This window comes from Anser anser (assembly GCF_964211835.1).
Source record: "Anser anser genome assembly, chromosome: 32".
Lineage (NCBI taxonomy): Eukaryota > Metazoa > Chordata > Aves > Anseriformes > Anatidae > Anser > Anser anser.
The window spans coordinates 276,168-297,231 of record NC_139753.1 but is presented as its reverse complement, the minus strand read 5'-3'; the positions used below and the strand labels follow the sequence as shown (position 1 = coordinate 297,231).

General features: G+C 50.1%; 2 protein-coding genes and 1 long non-coding RNA gene across 6 annotated transcripts; 2 read left to right on the top strand and 1 right to left on the bottom strand.

Annotated features, from left to right (window-relative positions):
- Positions 1 to 1,845: 1,845 nt before the first annotated feature.
- Positions 1,846 to 5,125, bottom strand: LOC310888265 (uncharacterized protein). 4 transcript variants are annotated; one of them, XM_083814848.1, is made up of 3 exons: positions 4,972 to 5,125; positions 4,280 to 4,420; positions 1,846 to 2,748 (listed from the first exon to the last, which is right to left on the bottom strand). In XM_083814848.1, exons 2-3 carry the CDS (start codon positions 4,384 to 4,386, stop codon positions 2,238 to 2,240), a joined length of 618 nt encoding a protein of 205 aa, XP_083670974.1. In that variant the 5' UTR covers positions 4,387 to 4,420; positions 4,972 to 5,125; the 3' UTR covers positions 1,846 to 2,237. The 4 variants fall into 4 exon arrangements, with proteins under 4 accessions (XP_083670974.1, XP_083670977.1, XP_083670975.1 ...); XM_083814851.1 differs by having other exon boundaries at positions 1,846 to 3,017; positions 4,982 to 5,125; XM_083814849.1 differs by having other exon boundaries at positions 4,982 to 5,118.
- A 204-nt stretch (positions 5,126 to 5,329) lies between these two features.
- On the top strand, positions 5,330 to 12,855 carry LOC310888268. The gene is made up of 3 exons (XR_014575872.1): positions 5,330 to 5,534; positions 6,463 to 7,214; positions 7,671 to 12,855. It is a non-coding gene; the product is annotated as an uncharacterized lncRNA (long non-coding RNA).
- A 183-nt stretch (positions 12,856 to 13,038) lies between these two features.
- Positions 13,039 to 20,014, top strand: LOC310888263 (sulfotransferase 2B1-like). Its single transcript, XM_083814846.1, has 7 exons — positions 13,039 to 13,509; positions 13,801 to 13,980; positions 14,896 to 15,104; positions 15,496 to 15,622; positions 15,964 to 16,058; positions 16,146 to 16,326; positions 16,579 to 20,014. The coding sequence occupies exons 2-7, from the start codon at positions 13,845 to 13,847 to the stop codon at positions 16,692 to 16,694; spliced, it is 864 nt and encodes a 287-aa protein (XP_083670972.1). The 5' UTR covers positions 13,039 to 13,509; positions 13,801 to 13,844; the 3' UTR covers positions 16,695 to 20,014.
- The last annotated feature ends 1,050 nt before the right edge of the window (positions 20,015 to 21,064 follow it).

Below are 21,064 nucleotides of genomic sequence, written 5' to 3'. Positions count from 1 at the left end.
CAGGCGGGGGAGAGGCAGCGCATGCGCGGAACGCGCAGCAGAAAGGGGAGAGGGAGCGCATGCGCAGAGCGCGGAGCGGGGGGGGGGGGAGGCGCATGCGCTGTTAGCAGGGCGCGCAGTGGTGGGGGTGCGCAGGGAAGCGCGGAGTGACAGGGCTGTGTAGGTCGGAGGAGAGCTCCGAAATCATTGAGTCCAACCTCTGACCTAACACCACCAAGTCCTCCATTAAACCATGTCACTGAGCTCTACACCTAAACGCCTTTTAAAGACCTCCAGGGATGGTGACTCGCCCACCTCCCTGGGCAGCCCATCCCAGTGCCTAAAAACCCTTTCAGTAAAGAAGTTCTTCCCAATATCCAACCTCAACCTCCCCTGGCGCGACTTTAGCCCATTCCCCCTCATCCTATCCTTGGGCATGTGGGGGAATAGACCAGCCCCCACCTCGCTACAGCCTCCTGTAACGTATCTATTGAAGCCAGGGATAAAAGAATGGGGGCTCGCTTATCAGATTAATGATTTCTGAATAAAACAATCGTAATTATCAAAGCCAGGAATGAAAAAACGGGGGCTTGCTTAATTGCGCTAAAATAGTTACTGCTGAGTGTCTTTGCGTACTACTGTGCAAATTAACCGAAACAAGGAGTCTCGGGGACCCCTCGCGGAGGATAGTTGTTGTAGGAGTTGTAGAGTTGTAGAGGTAGGAGTTGTAGAGTTCTTCCACAAATCACTGTCACCAGGCACGTGGGAGAACAGACCAACCCCCACCTCTCTACAGCCTCCTTTCAGGTAACTGTAGAGAGCGATGAGGTCGCCCCTGAGCCTCCTCTTCTCCAGGCTGAACAACCCCAGCTCCCTCAGCCGCTCCTCGTAAGACTTGTTCTCCAGACCCCTCACCAGCTTCGTCGCCCTTCCCTGGACTCTCTCGAGCACCTCCACGTCCTTCCTGTAGCGAGGGGCCCAAAACTGAACACAGCACTCGAGGTGCGGCCTCACCAGAGCCGAGCGCAGGGGGACAATCACCTCCCTAGACCTGCTGGCCACGCTGCTTCTGATGCAAGCCAGGAGCTGTTGGCCTTCTTGGCCACCTGGGCACACCGCTGGCTCATGTTCAGCCGACTATCAACCAGTGCTCCCAGGCATGCGCCGTCAGACACGTGGGGGGGGACACTGGGGACGTGCGTGGGGGTGGGACATACGTGGGGGGGACATGTGTGTGTGGGACACGCGTGTGCATGGCAGGGACATGCTTGGAGCACGTGTGCGTGCAAGGCACAGATGTGCCTGGAGCACACGCATGTGTGCCTCTGCAATTCCTGGTGCTCGGGGATTTCCAGGCAAGCCCATGTTCGTTCCACGCGGAAGCTCTGCGAGCTGTTTTAATCGCCGGCGAGGCACTTTACCCTCCCGTCATGGCCTCAAAAGCCACCAAAACACACGGAGGACGGAGTAAAAAAATACAGAAGCGAGCGGTTGCAGGGAGTGTGTGCCAGCTGCCTGGCGGCCAGCCTTGAAACCACAACAAATCGCCCCAAATTCCTGCAACCCGCCCCCGCTGCAGCCCCGGCAGCAGCTCCCGGGGCAGCTGGGTGCTGAGTTTGTCGGCTGTGACTCACCGTCGGAAAAGCTGGTTTCGGATGTCACCAGGGCAGAATTAACAGGAAAAAAATATACATCGAAAAAAATTTATTTTCCCATACTTCCCCCTCCTCCCCTCCTTTTTCTGAAGGTTGTGCCAAGCAAGACGGGTGCGCCGAGCCGAGGAGCCACGATCCCAGCAGGATGAGCAAGTGCCAGTGCACGTTATCAGGGGGGAATTCAGAACCGAAAAAAAGCCATTGTTCTCCCTCAGTCTGGACAAAAGATTTTATTTCAGGAAATGGAAATTGTGACGGCTGAGAACTTGAGATGCTGGAGCCCTCACCACCTTCTTCCTTCTGCCTTGGTTATTATCAACCCCAAAAGCACGAGGGGCAGCTCTCAGAGAAACACGTTGCTTTATTTTTCTTCAGTATCTCTTAATTTCTCAGCTTTGGAGGATGGAGATCTTCTGCAAAACTTCAGAGCGAAATCTGAAAGGGATTTGTTTCTCGGGTTGCTTGCCCAGTTTGGCAGCAGGCTTGGCGAAAAGGGCGTGAAATCAGAGGAAACACAAAATTAAAACCAAACCTGTACGCTTTGTGCAGAAACTGCTGGCTTTCCAACGTGGGGACGAAATCCCAGGACATGGAGCTTTGTCACTATTTTGGCAAGTAGGAGAAAGCCTGGGGGTGCCTCTCCTTGGAGGTGTCCTTGGGGGGAGGAAAGCAGCTGGCTGTGTACTTCGGCGGAGACCCCCGCGTCTCCTCCACCAGTATCTTCAGGACGGCTTTGTTGTGGTTGGACATGGTGGCTGAGATGCTGTAGGTCCCATCGGACACGACGACGGAGGAGGTTTTTTTGTCCAGCACCTCCTTCCTGTAGGTTTGGGACTGGGGTCGGTCCCCGCGCATGGACCAGTAGAGGCTCTCCAGGCTCCCGGAGATGGTTGCCCCCTGGAAGATCTCCACCGCGTACTGGTGGGCAAACATCGTGTTGTTCCTGGGGTTGTAGAACATCACCGCGAAGGAGAAGGGCTCCGAGGCGTACAAGAGGGCTCCGGATACGCCCCAGGCGCTCAGGTTGCGTTTCACAAAGACGCACGTCTCCCGGGACTGGGGGCTGATGGATGGTGACGGGGGCGTGAAGATTTCGCCGCTTTGGCAGAAATAGCTGCGGGGAGGGCGGAAAGAGAGCCGTAACGTCAGGCTGGAAGGTTTCCACATCGCTCTCCAGTTGCCTGAAGGGAGGCAACAGCGAGGTGGGATCGGTCCCTTCTCCCAGGCACCAGGTGATAAAAGAGGAAATGGCCTCAAGTGGCATCAGGGGAGGTTTTAGGTTGGATATTAGGAAAAAATTGTTCACTGAGAGGGTTGTGAGGCGTTGGAACTGGCTGCCCGGGGAAGCGGTGGAGTCACCATCCCCAGAGGTCTTCAAATAACCTGCAGACATAGAACTTAACAGCGAGGTTTAGCGGTGGACTTTAGTACTAGGTTAAGGGCTGGACTAGATGATCTTAGAGACATTTTCCAACCTGATTCCCTGATCCTGTGTTTTATGATTCCCCGTGCACGGGGCACTGCTGAGAAGCACCTCTGGTATCTCCCAGGACAAGGGGATGCGGCTGCAGGCGCAGGCACAGGTTGCAGACACCCTTGCCCCCATCCCACCCCCCCCAGGCACTACAGCAGGGGCTCGGCGCTGGAGCAGGAAGGGGTGCAGGGCAGGAGGGAAGCCAAGGAGTGACATCCCGTGGGGACCAGGCTCAAGGGGTGGTGGATCGGTGGTTGCGAAGTCCAGCCGGAGGCCAGGAACTAGCGGCATACCCAAGGGGTCAGTACTGGGTCCGATCCTGATCAGCATCTTCGTTAATGATCTGGATGATGGGGCAGATTACAGCAAGTTTGCTGATGACGCAAAACCCAAGGGGGTGGTGGGTACACCAGAGGGTCACACTGCCATCCAGAGAGACTTGGGCAGGCTGGAGACGTGGGTGTCAGGAACCTCATGAAGTTCAACAAGGAGAAGTGCAAGGTCCTGAAGCTGGGGGAAACAACCCCAGGCACCAGGAGGCACCCGGCTGGGAAGCAGCTTGGCAGAAAAGGCTCTTTCCAGTGGCGCCCGGTGACAGGACAAGAGACAAGGGGCACAAACTGAAACAGGAGAGGTTCCCTCCGAACATCTCAACATCATTTATGGTGACAGAGCACTGGCATGGGTTGCCCAGAGAGGTGGTGGAGGCTCCTTGGAGGTATCCAAAAGCTGTCGGGACGTGGTCCTGAGCAGCCTCCTGTAGGTGCCCCTGCTTGAGGTGGACAAAACGACCTCCAGAGGTCCCTCCCAACCTCAGCCCTTCCTTCGTGTTGTGATCCCAGACCCCGCAGCAAACGGAGGGGTGGGAGTTGATGGGGTTCCCCTTTACCTCGGATAAACAAGCCCCAGGGAACCCGGGCATTTGTCCAGCCCTGTGTTTTCTCAGGGCTGAGCATTTTCTTTGCAAGGTGTGTGCTACGAGGCTGTGGCACTCCCCTCGTCCCCTTGGCACCAGCCCAGGCCCTGGGTGCCTCTACCTGCCGTCTGCTTCCTTCTTCCCCCTGCAGCTTTTATGCAGCGCCCTCGTGCACACCGAGTTTTGCTGCTCTCAGACTTGTGCCCAAGCTTCGGGGGCCTTGTAAATCTGGGGGCCGGTGGGCGCCGTACAAACCTGGGATTGCGGAGGGTCACGCTTGTCTTGTTGGTGATCTCAATTCCCACACTCCGGGACTGGGGCGTGCTGAGGAGGATCTCCTCGAGGTCCCTGCGCTTCTCCATGGGGTCAGGCTGCTGGCGCACGGAGAAGGACAGCCTAGAGACGTCGGAGATCCTTAAGTGAGAAGTGCAGCGGGGTCTGTGGGGCGCAATCTGCCTTTGGGCAGGGTCCAGCCCGGAGCCAAGCCCCACCGAAGCAAGCTGACACATGTCTTAAAAATAATGGCAGAGGGGACAGGCTTGGGGCGGGCAGCAGAAGCAGGGAGCCTCTGATTTCTTTGCTCTGATTTCTCGTCCTTTTTTTGTGCTCTGATTTCTCATCCGAGCAGCGGGAGCGGGAGAGGAGAGGATCCGACCCTTTGGTGTGGGGATGAGGCAGCACGGAGGTGCCCTAGGGAGCTCGATCCTGCAAGTCCACATCACGTCCCACTGATGTGCTGGGATATCCCGAGGGCGTCTCGGAAGAAAAAAGGGGCTGGTGTGGGCTGGGCGAATGAGGCAAAACAAAAATCCCCACCGAGACACCCCGGAATGAGATGTCTGGGACGGGAGCTGGGCTCTGACAGCGGAGGTTGAGTGAGAGGGAGAAACAGCAAGCACAGAAATCACTCATGGACCCCCAGACAGAGCGGCCAAGAGGCCCCTTACCTGGTGCTGCCCAAGTTGTGGAGATGGGGGGAAGAAACCCGCCGTCTCTTGGGCTCCCGGGGCCGCGGATGGAGCCCTCTGGGCTGCTCTGCTCCTCCCTCGGAGCCCGCTCTCACCCAGGGCAGGGTGGCTGGCGGGAGGCAGGGTGAAGCGGGGGTGTTGCCCTGGGAGATGCACTCCTCTGCCGGTTCTGGCGGGGGCAGAGCTAATTTCCTTCCTAGCACCGGGTAAGTTGCCGTGTCTTGGATCTGTGACGAGAACGGCAACGACTCGCCGACGTTTTAGTTGTTATACAGGGCCAAGGACTTTGCTGCTTCCGATTCTGCCCTGCCTGCGGGGAGGCTGGGGGTGCACAAGGAGCCGGGAGGGGACGGAAGCGGGACAGCTGTCCCCAAACAGCCGAAGGGGTGTCCCATGCCGCAGGGTGTCACGCTCAGCAATATAAGGTCAAGGAAAGGAGGAGAAATCAGGGACATTTGGAGTGACGGAGCTGGTCTTCCCAAGTAATCCTGATGCAGGATGGAGCCCTGCTGTCCTGGAAGCACCTGAACGCCTGCCTGCCGGTGGGAAGGAGTAAATGAATTTGTGTTTTGCCTTGCTTGCAGACGCAGCTTTGGCTTTACCTATTAAACTCTCTTTACCTCAACCCATCCCACTCTGGGGGATTCTTTTTCTCTCCCCCGTCCCCATTCTGGGGACAGTGAGCCAGTAGCTGAGCCCGCTGCTGCTCACCCGTGGCAACCCACCCAAAACGCGGGGGCCACCTCTGCCCCCTCCCCATCACACCGATGCTTTCAGGCGGCAGGAACCGGGTGCATCCCTGGAGGGGCTCAGCCCTTCCCTTGCTCAGGGGTAAAAAAAAAACCACAACAGGGTGGCCACAGCTACCCAGGTGAGGAAGGATGGGTTTCGAAGTCCAGGGGCAGCGTTTCTGACCGCTAGCCCACGAGGCTGCAGCGCTGCTGGCGCTTGTTTCCCTTGCAAGAAGCGGGTGAGGAAACCAGCCCTCGTGTTTGCTTGCAAACAAGGAGCCGGTGTTTGCCTTCCAGATCGCGTGGCTCTGGTGTAGCTGCTCAGGCAACTCTCGGCTGTCCTGAGGAAGGAAAGGTGGTGTGGTTTGTAAGGACGGCTGAGAGCGTTTTAGCTGTTCTTTGCATTTATGAACACCCATTTGCGCTCCTTTTATTTGCCCTCCTTTATTTTATTTTTCATTTTTGCATTTCTTGAGTATTTTCCCTTTGCCTTCTTGCTTCCCAAATTCGGGAGTCACTGCAGCTCTTGCTGCACTGTAGGAAACAGGGGCTTCCCCATCGTTTTTTATTGACCTGGGGCACAAACCTGCTTCCAGCTGAAAACCTCCCTCCTGGAGGTCAGATGATGGTTGGGGTGGAGGGGAAGGGACGGAGCCCCGCTGCTCCAGCCACTTGTTTTGCCCCTTTTCTGCTTGGTTTCTGCTGTCGGGAATCTAACACATTTCCTGTAATCGCACAGCTCAGCGCCCGAAGCGTTCAACCGGGAACCCCAAGGTGATCTCTGCTGTGTGTGGGCTGGGATGGATCTCAAGCCGTACCAGGCAGCTTCCTAAAGCTGTCAGAGTCTTGGCTCAAGCCCTGGGTAAATGGTCACGTCTAAGGAGGCGTTATTAAGCCCGGGGCTTTGTCTCAGCACCCACCCCTTCCAGCTCAGATTCGCCCTTGAAGGTGAGCTGTTTCGGTTGTGCTGTTTGCTGATGTGACCCAGGAACATTTCCAGCCCCTCCATCTCCTCCCTACGGAGCTGGGTAATCAGCTGAGGCTGCCTTCAGGGCGTGTTTTGCTTCACATCCCTTGTGCTCCCAGCACGGGGACAATGAAAGGGAAAACGTTAACTCAGCAGCTCTCCCTCGAGGTGCAGGGGAGCTATTTTGATCTGGCAGCCCGTGGGCAGAAAGGCGTTGCTGGGGCAAGGCAGAGGGGTCGTGTCCGCAGGGGATGTGGCTTCGTCTCTGAGCCTGAGGTTTGCTGGAGGCTACACCAGCAAATCCCGCCCGTAGGATTTCCCGGTGGGATTTCCTCCCGCTGTGCCCTACGGCCCTCGCTGCTGGAGCCAAGGTACATGGAGACAGCACGGGAGGATGCCTGGTGGCAGCGCAGCTATTGCCCTTGCTGAGGGAGGGTTTCCTGAAGCCAGCGCTTTGAGGAAAGGATGAATTTGAAGCCTTTCGGAGGAGATGAAAAGTAAAAAAAAAAAATCCGAGGTCCGAGGTCAGTGCTGGCCCATTTTCTCACCAAAACCGTTGTCCAGGGGTTGCAGGCAAGACTCATGTGAAATAGGGATGTGACTCCTAACCAGATTTACCTTGAAAGTAGAGCACCCAAGCTTAAGGGAAAGGACTTAGAGCAGACAAATCAGGTGCTGTTCAGATGCTTAATGCAGCTGTTTGCTCTTCTGCGAAGCTTCTTGTTTTTAAAACCGGTTTAAGCTGCAATATGCTTTTAAAACACAGTGAGCTGCGCTTGGGAGGAAAAAGATGTATCTGATACGTAGTCCTGGGTTCCTACTATTTTTCCCAGGCAGAGCAATGAGCGTTTTGGAGGCACAAGGGTGACAGTATCAGGGGAGCGGCAGGCACAGGATGTTTCCGTAGGATAGACCACAGGAACAGGACAGCTGCTACGTTGCTGACTGGTCCTAGCATTTGATCCAAATTCTCTTTGCAGTCATCTGGGAAAAAACGTACGCCTCCAGGACTCACCTCATCTCACCTTAAGGAGACATCGGCACCAATTGTGTTGAGTCAGGACTTCTGGTACGTGTTTCTGCACAGTGACAACAAGGATATCCGCTGCGGCTGGCTTGGCTGAGGCCATCTGCACTCCTCCAGCTATGTGAATTTGGGTAAATTAACCCTGTTCTGAGCTAAAGCTGGTTTTAGCTCTGCCGTGTTCGGTTCATTTACTGCCCCTGCTCCCCATGGCGCTCTCCAGTTTTACAGGACGTTGTCTCCTCGGCAAAATACAAATCCGTACAGATTTGTCTTTAGATCTGTAAGTTCTGCTAATTTGGATAATAAATAACAGCACCTGTTTGGCTGACCTGGCCTCCCGGTGCCGTGCAACGCAGGTCTCTGCACCACGCTCTTTAAGTATGGAGATCTGCTTCGTATCAGCCTTTGTGTCACGTTTGTGTGAGCTAAGAAGTAATCCATGTTGTGCCTAGGTCAAAAGTACTGATAATATCGTAAAGTTCTGTGCTTTTCTTATCTCGTAAGTCTGGTGCGGTTATTTACGTGCTGGAGTACTTTCATCTATGTCTTATCTCATATACTAAGGTTGGTTGCTGAGAGGTTACAAATTGTTTTCTAAAGAAACACCTCGGGCTGCGTTATCACAGCTTTTTTAACGTTGTTGAATATACTTTGGCTTCTGGCTTTATGACCAAAAGGTCAAGAACAGGGAAAAAAAAAATCCTTAACTTCCCCTTTTAGTAGCTTTTCCGCATGAAGGTGACCTTGACATGCTGCAGGAATGAGGCACTAGACTTGCATGAGTTTATGGCACATTGCTTTTTCTTTAAAAGCCTTTTTTTTTCATAAATAAATAAATAAAAATTGCAGCTGCAGCCAGATCCAAAAGTACCTTCTGAAAACAGACTGAAGAAGGGAAATAGGGCGAGAAGCCTTAAAATCCCTAAAAACGCGTGAAGCCAAAAAAATCTACCCCGCTCTCATCCCTGAACAGACAAACACCTGTGACCTGCTGGGAGCGGGGGGCATCTTGTCTCAGCACAGCTCTTGCTCCTTCTCCACTGTTTATCCTCCAACCCTGAGCTGACAAACAGGGAGAAATGAGCCCAGATCCTTGGGAATTTGGCCCTGGAGAACTGCCTGGGATCATCCTCTAAAGGGAAAAGACTCACTTCAGCCTCTTCTTTGGAGCTCCTTTCTGCTGCACCTGCTACCCACAAAGCACCAACCCCTTGGTAACCCCCGTCCGCGGCCACATTTATTCAGTAGCAGTGAAGGAGAAAGCCCAGGAGAGAGAAAAAAAAATCTTTTCCCTGCCCCACATTTAGAAGTGATTTTGATTAAGCTCCTCGTCCAACAGCTTTGGAGGAAATTAGAGCCGGGGAATCGAATGGAGAAGCAGGGGGAACCATAGCCTGGTTTGCATCAATCCGTGAAGGCTCCATGGAACGATTTTAAGTGAGGGAAACTGCAGAATGGGGGAGGCTGAGGCAGAGAGAGGTGGGGAGGAGTGGAGGGAGAGATGGACCTTGGGGAAGTGTTGCAGACAGATGCAATAAGAAGACCAGGGATCATGGAAAGTGTTTTTGGGGGATATGGGAGATATGACGGCGCGTGACTGGAGGTACACGGGGTGGTGCTGGTGGGGAGTATGGGGGCTGTGATCACAAAGACCTTGCAGGCGCAGAAATTTTCACTTCAGCTACAGAGAAAAAAGTCAAAGGTGATGTTGAGATGGATGCATGCGTTGCCACCTCTGTTAGTCTTTAATACCTCCATGGCTACCTTTTCTCTTTTTGTACCACCTGTATGAGGTCTGGGCGATTCCGGAGGTTGTTGAAGGACATTAAGGGCAAATTAAAATTCCTGCGTACAAGTCCCAGGACCGAAGTTACCAAAAGGGGCAAGACCCTTCACGGTGCTTGTGACTCTGGGGGCCCTGAGCACTGGAAGCAGCGTCTCAGCTCCACTGCAGGGTTATGAAGACGGTTTTCCATCAGCAAGACTGGCAGATGGCTCATCCTCTGTGAAGATGTGATTTGCGCAGTCAGTGTGAATTGCCCGTTCCAGCAGAGCAGCCAACAGTTTTTAGAAATTACGCTTAAATAAGCAAAATAGCTCAAAATAGGTGCAAAAGGTGTGGTTTTTTTTGTACAAAAAGGACAGCTTCTTAGGATTATCCTCTGGGCAGTGTCACAGGAATAGCACCTGTGTGCTTTTTTAAGGAGCAGCCGGCCCCGGTCCCTTGGAAGGACTGAGCCTGTCACACGCCACCTGAAGTCCCCGAAGCCATTTTGTAGGGTCATGACTCTGCTAACCAGACCTGTCCTTCGGCATTCGCTTTGGGGAATCTCTGAGAGGCTTCTGCCGCCTTTTATCCTCATGCCAAAGTTTCGGTACAAGAGGGCTTAGGATAAACCGATAGCACGGACAGTCACCATCAGGATTTCCGTAAACCTTTTCAAAGAGCTCAAATACAAAACTACCCGCGTTGCGTAACATAGCCTCTTAAACCAATCTCCCCAGTACAAGAACAAGGCAGGGAAATGTAAGCCTAATTGTTTGCAAGGGCTGCAAGTGATTCCAAGGACCCACGGATAATCCAGCTCTTTGAATTAAGCTTGCCAAGAGGCAGGGCAAACAAAGAGATACAGAGCTGCATGGAGCTGCCCCAGGCAGGGAATAAAAGAAATGCAGGAGCTGTTTGAAAAGCCACGCCAAAACCAAACAGGTTTGCAAACAGGCACAGTCAGAGGAGGTGAAGGGGTCTTCGGAGGTGCTTCAGACGTTCAAAATGAGATTTTTCCTTCACGTCTCCCCAAGCTGCTTGGCCTCTGACAACTCCTCGGCGCTGCAACGCGCTTTGTTGCCTTCTTGGGAGCTGGGGAACGGCTTGGTTTGGGGCAGGTGGTGTACACGGGGACACGGTGACGTGGTGACACGGACTTCCTTGTGGCTTATCCCAACGGGGACCGCCGTGCTCAGCAGCCTGGAGGACTGCGTTTATAAGCGCCTGATAATTAGCCATGTCAATTTCTTTATGCGTCCCTTTATGTTCGGTGGGGAAGGGCAGAGTATCAGGTCTCAAAGCAGCAGGCATTTGATGTTCCTCATGATCCCATCCGGACGTGGTGCTGCTCAGCATCACTTATCGCAGGACCTCCAGAGGAGACCCAGAAGCCTGCCTCATGCTGAGACAAATCACCCTTCTGCGGTCTACACCTAATTAACGACTCATTAGGCACCCAGAGAGGGTAGTGCATTACCACTGTGTCACCTTTAGGTGAGATCTGTGAAAAAAAAAAAGTCTCTTTTCCTTTCAGTTCCAAACCTGACATTGACGTTTTGGGGCTTTATTTATATTTTTAATTTCCACCCAGCTAGGGACTCGGTCTTTTCGGACCCGGAGCAACAGGGTAATTGCACAGGCTGCTCGGAAGTGTGGCGTGTTTGACTTCTGTTCCCCTTTGGCATGAATGTCTTTTTCTTTAATGAGACTTCACTCTGCTATCATAACCTTAATTAGGTTAACTTAAACTAAAGTAATAATTTCAATTAATGACCTTAATTGATTTAAACGAATTCTATTTTCCCTTGAATTCAGGTTTCATTGGATATGTTTGGGGCTTCTTTCTTGGTGCTCAAAAATGAATTTATTATGCATACATCATAATTATATTTTAAAAGACAAGCATGCCTTAATTCTTTCTTAGCTTTTTGTCCTGGTTTTGGCTAGGATAGAGTTATTTTCTCCTCCTAGTAGCTGGTATGGCTCTGTGTTTTGGATTTCGGACGAGAATAGTCTCTATCCTAGCCACAACCAGGACACTTTTAAATACTTCTTACTTTCTATTAATTGTGCTGTAACAAGTATAATTTGAAATTGTTGCATATTGGTATTTTTACTTGACAATCTTGAAAATTACAGGTTTTTCCTTAAAGTTTAACTTAAAACACTTGGTTACATTTTAAAATCCTTGTCTTATCTCTCTCTTTTTTTTTTTTTTCCAGTAGCATGGATGGTTCTATTAAATAAAAATAATTCAACATATCTAAAACTTAGTATCATATTTTTCATTTTTGTCTCTATCTTAACTAACCAAACATTTTATAGTGTTCTACTGCCTTCTAAATAGGATGAGATATATATTTCTAGAATACAGATTATGACCTTATTTTTTAAATAACTATACATCTAAAATAGGGTGTTTACAAACATATTAATTGCCCATTTTTAAATGATCATTTAGGCTAGTATATTTACTTACTGGAGTCAGGCAAGTCTAGTTATTTATTAACTACTGATTTATTAACTGCCGATTATAAAAAGACAGCTAAATTCTCTTTAGCTCTGTTCTGAAGAATGTAGATTCTACGCTGGATTGCAAGGAAAAAATAAAATTTTGTAATTTTGGGGGGGCTTTCCTTGAAGCTTTTAGTTTTGTTTAACTTGTTTCTTAGCTCAAAGCTAATTTAATTAATTGCATTTCTTGCTTCTACTGTTAATTGATTGCCTGTGTTCGGTTAACATTCCTCTTTGAAGTGTTTAAACATTTCTTAATCCCCTTTTCTCTCCTGTTTGCTTTGAAAACAAGACATGATCAAAAGGGAAACTGCTGTTTTAGTTGTTTGTCTTAAAAACAACTGTCCTATGCACTCAAAGCCAATATTTACTACTGCTCGAACACTTTTCACACACACCATGTACTTAACTTATTTTTTCAGTCTACTTAATCAGAACATTGTGTTACATTAAATTTTCGAAATACCTGTGTTTTTTTTTTCTTTTCTTTTCAAAAAGCTTCAAGAAAAAGCTTATTGTATTCATCCTTAGTGTGGCATTTAGAAAATACCTCCTTGAATTTCACATCTGACTATGTGGCTGCCTTATTTACTGAAAATATTGTTTGGGGTTTGCTTGCTTCTAATTAATGGCATTAAACATCCCTGTCCGTGGAGTGGAGCACCATATAATGCCTCACTGGAGGAAGAATTTCCCCTATTCCTCTCCCTGTAGTTCAGTTATGAAGGTTTTTCATGAAGAAGAGGAAGAGTAACCAAGAATTACCCCATCCCTTATTGCAGCAGAGGCATCTCTTCTTTTCCCGGCAGGTTATTTTTTAATGTCACAGGTGGATTTGCTAAATCGCTTTTATTTTTTTTTTTTTCCTTTTCCTGAGCAGCACTGAGGTCTGTTCCCCTTCTTTTGGAGGATACAGCGCTTTTGAGATGCAATCTCAACATAGTTTGACGTAAGGGAAAGGACCTTCAGCTCAAGGGAATAGAATGGGTTTTTCAAAGCAGCTGTGGGAAATGTAAATGGTAAGAAACGCAGGCACTGCAGGAGGACTCCTTGGGTCTTTCTGGAGGCTTTAAATAGTACATTTGGAGGAAAATGGAGCGTTACATGGGAAAACAAAGGGGCATGGGAGAAAAGTGGGATTCTTGCAGGGGGTCCGGGTTCAGGGCAGAGGACGTGGGGGACCAGCTTAGATCCCCGCTGTGCTCCCAAAGCACCTGCCCCCTCTACCCACCCCCTTCCCCCCTGCAAGAAAGGGAGGGCTGCTGGACTTCGGAGCTTGTTAATCATTGCTCCAGAACGGCAGCACAAGGGTAGGAAACCTTTTCCTCTGCTGTTTATTCTCTCTCCAGCTCCTGGAAGCCCCGAGGTCCTATAGCTCCTGCAGCAGGGTAAAGCTGTGTTTTAGGTACCGGACAGGGAATTTTTGGCTTCCAGCTGCCTCCAGTTCCCCTGGCTGGCCCAAGATCCTGCTAAGATAACTGCTACACACCCATCCAAGCTGTGAGGGCAGGTAAACACCTGGGGCAGCACGGGAGGAAGAAGAGACATTGGTTCATTAGCAGGAATTTAGCCCTAGGGCTTCTTAAATGCCCTATGAGCCAGCAGTTCCCCATCTGGACAACCTGCTGTTGATGTACGATCCCCAAGAGGAAGGATCAGAGAGTATCTGTGTGTGTCACTGCATAATACACCCCTCCCCTGATGTTTGGGAAATGGGATGGATGGGGTCCTCTTTGGGACCTGCTATGTGGGAAGATGTTTCCTGGCTGGGAGTCAGCGCCCTGTCTCTCTCCCTCCCCAGTGCAGGGCTGCAGAGCTGCAGTGCCCCGTCCCTATCCGGGCACAATGTCGGTTCACTACGTGACGTACAAAGGGATTAAATTCCCCCCTGCCTACAACTCTGAGCACAGCTTAAGTTTTGCCCACAACGAGTTCTTGGTGCGGGACGATGATGTCTTCAACGTCACCTACCCCAAGTCTGGTACAGCAGGGGTGGCTGGGGGGAGGAGACTGGGGGAGTGCTCTGTAGGTACTGGGGCAGAAAATGGGTGGGATTGTGGAATCATCTCCAGGTGCTGTTTGGAGGGTGAGTCTTCTCTTGTGGTGGGGAACAAGAATGTTTTGGGTGAGATTTCTCTTCTCTTCTCTTCTCTTCTCTTCTCTTCTCTTCTCTTCTCTTCTCTTCTCTTCTCTTCTCTTCTCTTCTCTTCTCTTCTCTTCTCTTCTCTTCTCTTCTCTTCTCTTCTCTTCTCTTCTCTTCTCTTCTCTTCTCTTCTCTTCTCTTCTCTTCTCTTCTCTTCTCTTCTCTTCTCTTCTCTTCTCTTCTCTTCTCTTCTCTTCTCTTCTCTTCTCTTCTCTTCTCTTCTCTTCTCTTCTCTTCTCTTTTCTCCTCTCTTCTCCTCTCTTCTCCTCTCTTCTCCTCTCTTCTCCTCTCTTCTCCTCTCTTCTCCTCTCTTCTCCTCTCTTCTCCTCTCTTCTCCTCTCTTCTCCTCTCTTCTCCTCTCTTCTCTTCTCTTCTCTTCTCTTCTCTTCTCCTCTCTTCTCTTCTCTTCTCCTCTCTTCTCTTCTCTTCTCTTCTCTTCTCTTCTCTTCTCTTCTCTTCTCTTCTCTTCTCTTCTCTTCTCTTCTCTTCTCTTCTCTTCTCTTCTCTTCTCTTCTCTTCTCTTCTCTTCTCTTCCTCTTCTCTTCTCTTCTCTTCTCTTCTCTTCTCTTCCTCTTCTCTTCCTCTTCTCTTCCTCTTCTCTTCCTCTTCTCTTCCTCATTTCACTACAGTGGTTTTGCATGGGCAAGGGAGAGCCTTCTCTTGGAGGGCACAGCCTTGGTGGTGAGGGTGCTGGTGAGGTCCACCCATCCCAACCCCCTGGGCAAGTCCCTGCATCTCTGCTATTCCTGGCAGGCACTGTGTGGATGACCGAGATCTTGAGCCTCATTCGCAGCCGTGGCCACCCCAGCTGGAGCCAAACCGTCCTCAATTCTGACCGTATGCCTTGGTTCTCCACCCGTCTGGGCCTGGAGGCAGCCCTCAGCTACCCCTCACCTCGTCTGCTGACTTGCCACCTCCCCAGGCACATCTTCCCCAAGTCCTTCTCCCATTCCACTGCCAAGGTGGGACAGGCACCCACGCAGAGCTTGAAGGGGACTGGGAAGCTGGGAGGGCCACTGCCCATGATCTGGGAAATCTTAAGTGTTAAGAGTAAGGAGGCCTTGGTGGGTGAGGACTTTGGTGTTGGCCTAGGGTGGGAGTCCTACACCCCCCCCAGATGGAAATATGCAGCCCCCTATCTCACATCTCGCATCCTTGGATATTCTGGGGAAGCTCCTATGGCTCTGTGGAACCTGTGTGTTCACGAACCCCTGCCCAAGGTCTGTGTGATGGGGTCCAGCACAGCGTTGATCCTTCTGTGCCAGACCCCTCAATTTACAGAGCCAGCGACAGTGCCAACAATTTGCCTTCCTTTGGCATGAGTGTCTCCATCCTATATGCACTCTACCCTAGGTTATTTACACCCTACGGGATCCTCGAGATGTCGTTGTCTCCTACTACTACTTCTCCAAGATGTGCAGCAGCTATGAGGACCCCATGTCCTTTGAGCAGTTCCTGAGGGACTTTCTCAGTGGAGAGTGTGAGTGTGGTTTGTGGCTTGCTCAGAGCATTTGTGGAGGGGGTCTCTCATCACCTCTGACTCAGGGCTTTTTTCCTATGGTCCACTGATGATGGCTGTGAAGCCAAGCTTCCCCCAGCAGAAGGGCGAATGGCTCAAGAAGAAAAAAAAAAATAAAAAGTACTTCTGGAGAGACACACACAGGCCTGCAAAGCCCTGCTGGGCTCAGCAGCAGACGGAAATTCCATTTCCCTGCCTTCTTCTACAGAGTTCAGATGTCTTCAGGCAGTCGTGGTCAGCAAACCCTATAAAACCCTGGCAGGATCTGACCCATGCCCCTGCTGCCTTTTGTCTCTCATCAGTGCCCCATGGCTCCTGGTTTGAACACGTCCAGGGCTGGATGGAGATGAAGGACCAGGAAAATTTCTTCTTCATCACCTATGAAGAGCTGAAACAGGTAGAGACCTTGGCAGACCCACCAGCTCCAGACGTGCTGATGTGTCACAAGCCCCCGAGCGCTAACAGGCTTCATCTCTTCCCCCAGGACCTGCAGGGCAGCGTGAGGCGCATCTGCCAGTTCTTGGGACAGGATTTAGATGACGACGCTGTCTCCTCGGTAGTTCGAAATGCCTCCTTCTCAGCCATGAGGGAGAACCCCATGTGCAGCTCCGTCCTGCTCCCCGCGGACATCATGGACCAGACGAAGGGCCGGTTCCTGAGGAAGGGTGAGCGGGGAGGGGGGCCATGGTGGGTGAAGCAGTGGGGCTTTGGTGTCCCCAAGGGGCCAGCCAGAGAGAGGGTGTCTGGAGGGCAGCAACACCTGCATTTGGGAGTGTAGAACGGGGTCCATGGGGAAGGTATCTCGTTTTGGACAGCCCCTCAGGGTGGTAACTGTACCCAAGAGCTGAGCCTGTGCCTTTGCGCAGAAAGGGGGCTGCGCGCTGGGGTGTGCTGAGGCAGAAATGTTCCTTCCTCAGGCATCTGTGGGGACTGGAAGAACCATTTCACAGTGGCACAGAGTGAGACCTTCGACAGGATCTATCAGGACAGGATGCGGGGCCTGAACATGGCCTTTCCTTGGGACAGACGTTAGGATCCAGACCTAGCTGAAGCCGGCTGAGCACTGGGTATAAACCAGCTATTGGTACCAGGGGTACCTGTGTGCTTTCGTGCCACTCCCTTGGACCCAGGGATACAAACGTCTCAAAACCTCAGTGTGCAAGCAGTCAGTTTGCACCCTTTCTGCTTGGGGATTGAACCTCCTGAGTTGTACATCTCTTGTCTCTTCCATCCCTCAACCCTTTTTGGCCTTGAGATAAGATCTGGGCACCCTCCAGGGTAGGACACGTCTCCCTGCCCTCCAGCACGTTACTCTCCTGCTGCTAGAGGAGGGTAGCACACCCCTGAGAGCACACAGGTGAAACATGTCCTATCCACAGAGCGCAGCCCAGGTCAGCTTGTTCGGCAGCTGCAGCCAGCTGAGATGTTTCCCTGGGACTTCTCACTGAACGCGCTGTGTTCGCTTCCAGGTTCAGTTACTCAAACTCCTTTTCCAGCAGGAGAAGAGCCCGAAGAAAACAGAGCAAATAGAGCTGTTCTAGCAAAAAATGTTCAGTTCACGGTTACCCTTTCTCCCCCTAACTCATTCCTACATGCAGGGCCCTCACTAACAGGTAGGAACTGAAATCTATGCTCAGGGCGAGTGCTAGGTGCTTTTATAGCCTCCAGAGGGAGAATGCAAACGGAGTACACTTCACTTGTCTTAGCATGCATCTCCTCAGACACACGGAGAGCATCCTTCACGTTTTTATACCCTTACATCTCACCTCAGACCAACCAGCTGCAGTTATTAATCCTACCTTGCAACGGGGCACGGATATCAGGTCCCAAATGAGATATCTCTTTTTACAGTTGTTTCAGTTCTCGCCTGTTCCCTCTGTCTTAAAAATACATGCACACTAATCCTGCCCAACCCTCTCTGCTAGACTGACCCACTTGTTTTCCCCAGGGAAAAGCAGAGCACAGCTTTGCTCGCACCAGAGCCCGTCCCAGATGCGCTATGCAGAGTTGTAGCAAACTGCTTTTGCCTTTCAAAGATCTAGCACTATTCCGGCCAGCTCTGCCTCCCTGTGCACACACTTCCCTGTCGCTCCCCAGTACACCCAACACATCTGATCTTCTGATGTGATAAAATATATCTTCTGATATATATCTTCTGATATATCGTCTGATATATATCTTCTGATATAAAATAACACTGTCAGGCTTCAAAAAAAATACCCTTTTATCTCAAATATTTTGGTCTGAAAAACACAGCACGTCTATCCTTACACCTAAAAAAGGCAAAGAGCATCTCCTGGAGAAGCACTGTGAAAAACGTCCAGCACAGTAGGTCTGATGACAAAAGGACAAATGGCTGAGTTCTTACTGTAAGAATGACAACGATACTGAAGCTTGATCCTGGCATGTCTGAGAAAGCGATGATATTATTGAAAGACAGCATGAGCACTGATGATCAGGATGGTCGAGTCAAACTGCCAAGGCACTTCATGGTAAACTAAATGTTAAAACATACTATTAACGGCATTATCCAAACACCTCCTGCCATGGCTTTGGCTGACATAGAGATAATTTATTTACATAGAGACTCGCATGGTACTGGGTTTTGGATTTTTGATGAAGATAGTGGTGATAACACACCGGTGTTTTAGTTGTCACAGAGCAGTGCCAAGGACCTTTCAGCTTCTCATGCTGCCCTGCCAGCAGGGAGGCTGGGGGTGCACAAGGAGCTGGGAGGGGACAGACCCAGGACAGCTGACCCAAACTGGCCAAAGGGGTATCCCGTACCACCTGGCGTCATGCTGAACAATTAATATGGGGGGCTGGCCAGGGTGGTGGGGGGCTGCTGCTCGGGGATAGGCTGACAGGAGTGATAGTGATGTAATGTTCGGTGAAAAACCATCCCGAAGGACAAAATCATACCAAATTACTAAGGAGAGACTATGACAGAGTGGCTTATTGGGTCATAATTATAAAGTCAACGGTGCAAAATGAAATAAATAAATCAAAGGTTATAGCAGGTAACAAGAATCCATTGCGTAACCACATTTGCAGCAAGGGAAAGAGTAGGGAAAAAGTTTATCAGCAATGCAGAGGGGAAGAGAAGCTAGTGAAAGTGTACGCAAACCACGCTGAAGTGTTTAATTTTTTTCCACTTTCTTCCGTTCTTACTAAAATGTTTATTATTTTGACAGGGCTAAAATAATTACAAGTAACAATAAAGATGGAAGTCGGGTTGAAATACTGAGTGTACACATAGGAAAGACAGATATTTTACTCTTAATTTGAAATCCCAATCCTTTCAAAAATCACCTTTTAATATTTTCGTGAAATGGCAATGATCACCGTTAACAATGCTTGTAAGATGGGGGAGATTCCAGGTAACTGGCTGGTTTGACCTGGTGTGTATGTTTAGGAATGAATGAACGAATAAATGGATGAATGAGAGAAGAAGTATGATCATGATGGGAAAGAAGAAAGGGTGGAAGGAAGGGAGGGAGGGAAGAAAGGAAGGAAGCAACCCCAGTGTATTTTAGAAGATTCAGTCCAAGTTCAGTTCCTGGAAAAGTATGGAGCAGAAAGCCAATACTTCTATTTGTAGTCACCTAGTAGATAACATGCTAGGAGTTATCAGTGAACACAGGTTTGTTGAGCTTAGCTATCAAGCGAGCAATCAACTGTACAAATACAAATCGGGAACTACTGGCCAACACAGACAGACAGAACCTAAGGATCAGTATCAAAGCACAACGGGCTGCAGATCAATAACATATGGGTGTTGCGAAAAAAAAAGCAAACCTCCTCTGAGACATCTATAACGGGGGTTCTCATTTATGGGTAACGTGTGTGACACTCTTATCTTCCCATGGGCTCTGGGGTCCCTGCCACACATCAGCGTCTGGGTGTGGGCATCAGCCTTTGATAAAGGTGCTGGCCAGATGCTGGCCTGTTTGAGACAGACCACGAGTGAGGCAGCAACCGCTATCAGAACACAGAAAACAGGGCAAAGATGGAGAGGGTAAAAAGTCTGCTCGATGGACAAACCCTGAAAATAAGCAGATGGATGGGAACAGTCTTCAAACACTAGGATACGAAGCTCAGCTGCTCTGAATTGGATGCAATGCTCTCCTTCACCACACATGGCTTTGATATTAAATTTAACAATAAAATCTGAATAAAATTTGTACTGACGCATGTCTGCAACTGAGAGAGCCATGACCTAGGTAGCTTGATATTTATGCTAATTCAGGGCTGCTTTTCTGGCCTATTACCTTCACCTTTCATCCTCCGGACATGCTGTTGCAATGAAAGGATTTGCTAGCTCTATGTTCATTTGCATTCCCTGTGAGTTGTCACCCGTTCCTACACTCCATCTCTGCCAGAGGTTTTCTCTCCTTGTCTGTCATCTCCAGAGACTGTCTCAGCTTCGCTCTCTTCCTTGGCTTGGGGAAGACAGAGGGGTGTTGCAAATAGCCCCTGGGTTGCACAGTCTAAGCGGAGGAATACATCAAAGATGCACAAAATCTGCAGCTTTTTCACCAAGCTTTTTCACTGGGGTGAAAGACATCCCTATGTGCTTTCAGCAGTAATATTTTCTATGTGTTCAGCTGAGCTATTCTGTACCCACCTCTGGGCTTCCTAGGGATGATGCTGAGCAATGGTCGTACTGGTCAACCACACACGTGTTGCTAGTCCAAATGCAAGGAGTATTTTCTGAGCCCCTCTTGTACAGCAGTGGAGGGTGCAGTGTGATTCTCCTAGCATTATATCACTCTCCTTTTAGGGTATCCACCTCCTCAGCCAGCCTGGTGGCATTTCCCTGCTTAGACATCTCCGGTACTGGTGTCTGAGTCCAAAAAATGAACGCAATCACCTCCTAGGAGTGCTTGATGAGCTCTGCTGAGCATGCAAGATATCTGAGTGCAAGAAGCTGGCACGAGGTAGATCCCACCCATGACAGCAGCAGCATCATATCCCTGCAGCATCATTTCTGTCCTTGGGCATGTGACTATCTGGGTGATCCAGCCTCACAGGGGACCTGGGAGCTTGGCTTTCATTGCCAGCGACAGAGCATCCTGCTGCTTCTGTATCTGGCATTGTCAAGACTAGGAGAAGTAATCACACTGACAGAAAAATTAGCTAAACTGTGAACACAGGCAAATATCAAAACAATATTTCACAAAATTTTCCTTCCCTTTGGAAAAAACATAGGAGAAAAAGGGAAAAAAAAAGATATCTCTTCTTAGGATAAAGCCACTGCTTTCAGTGCTGGGAGATTTTTTTATTTTTTTTTTCAGACTCCCTTGCTGAATTAGTGCCAAGGGATCAAATTAGTTTTCCCATATATTTTCCTATATATTTTCCCTATATTTCCATTAGTACCCTATTCCTGCCTGAAGCCAG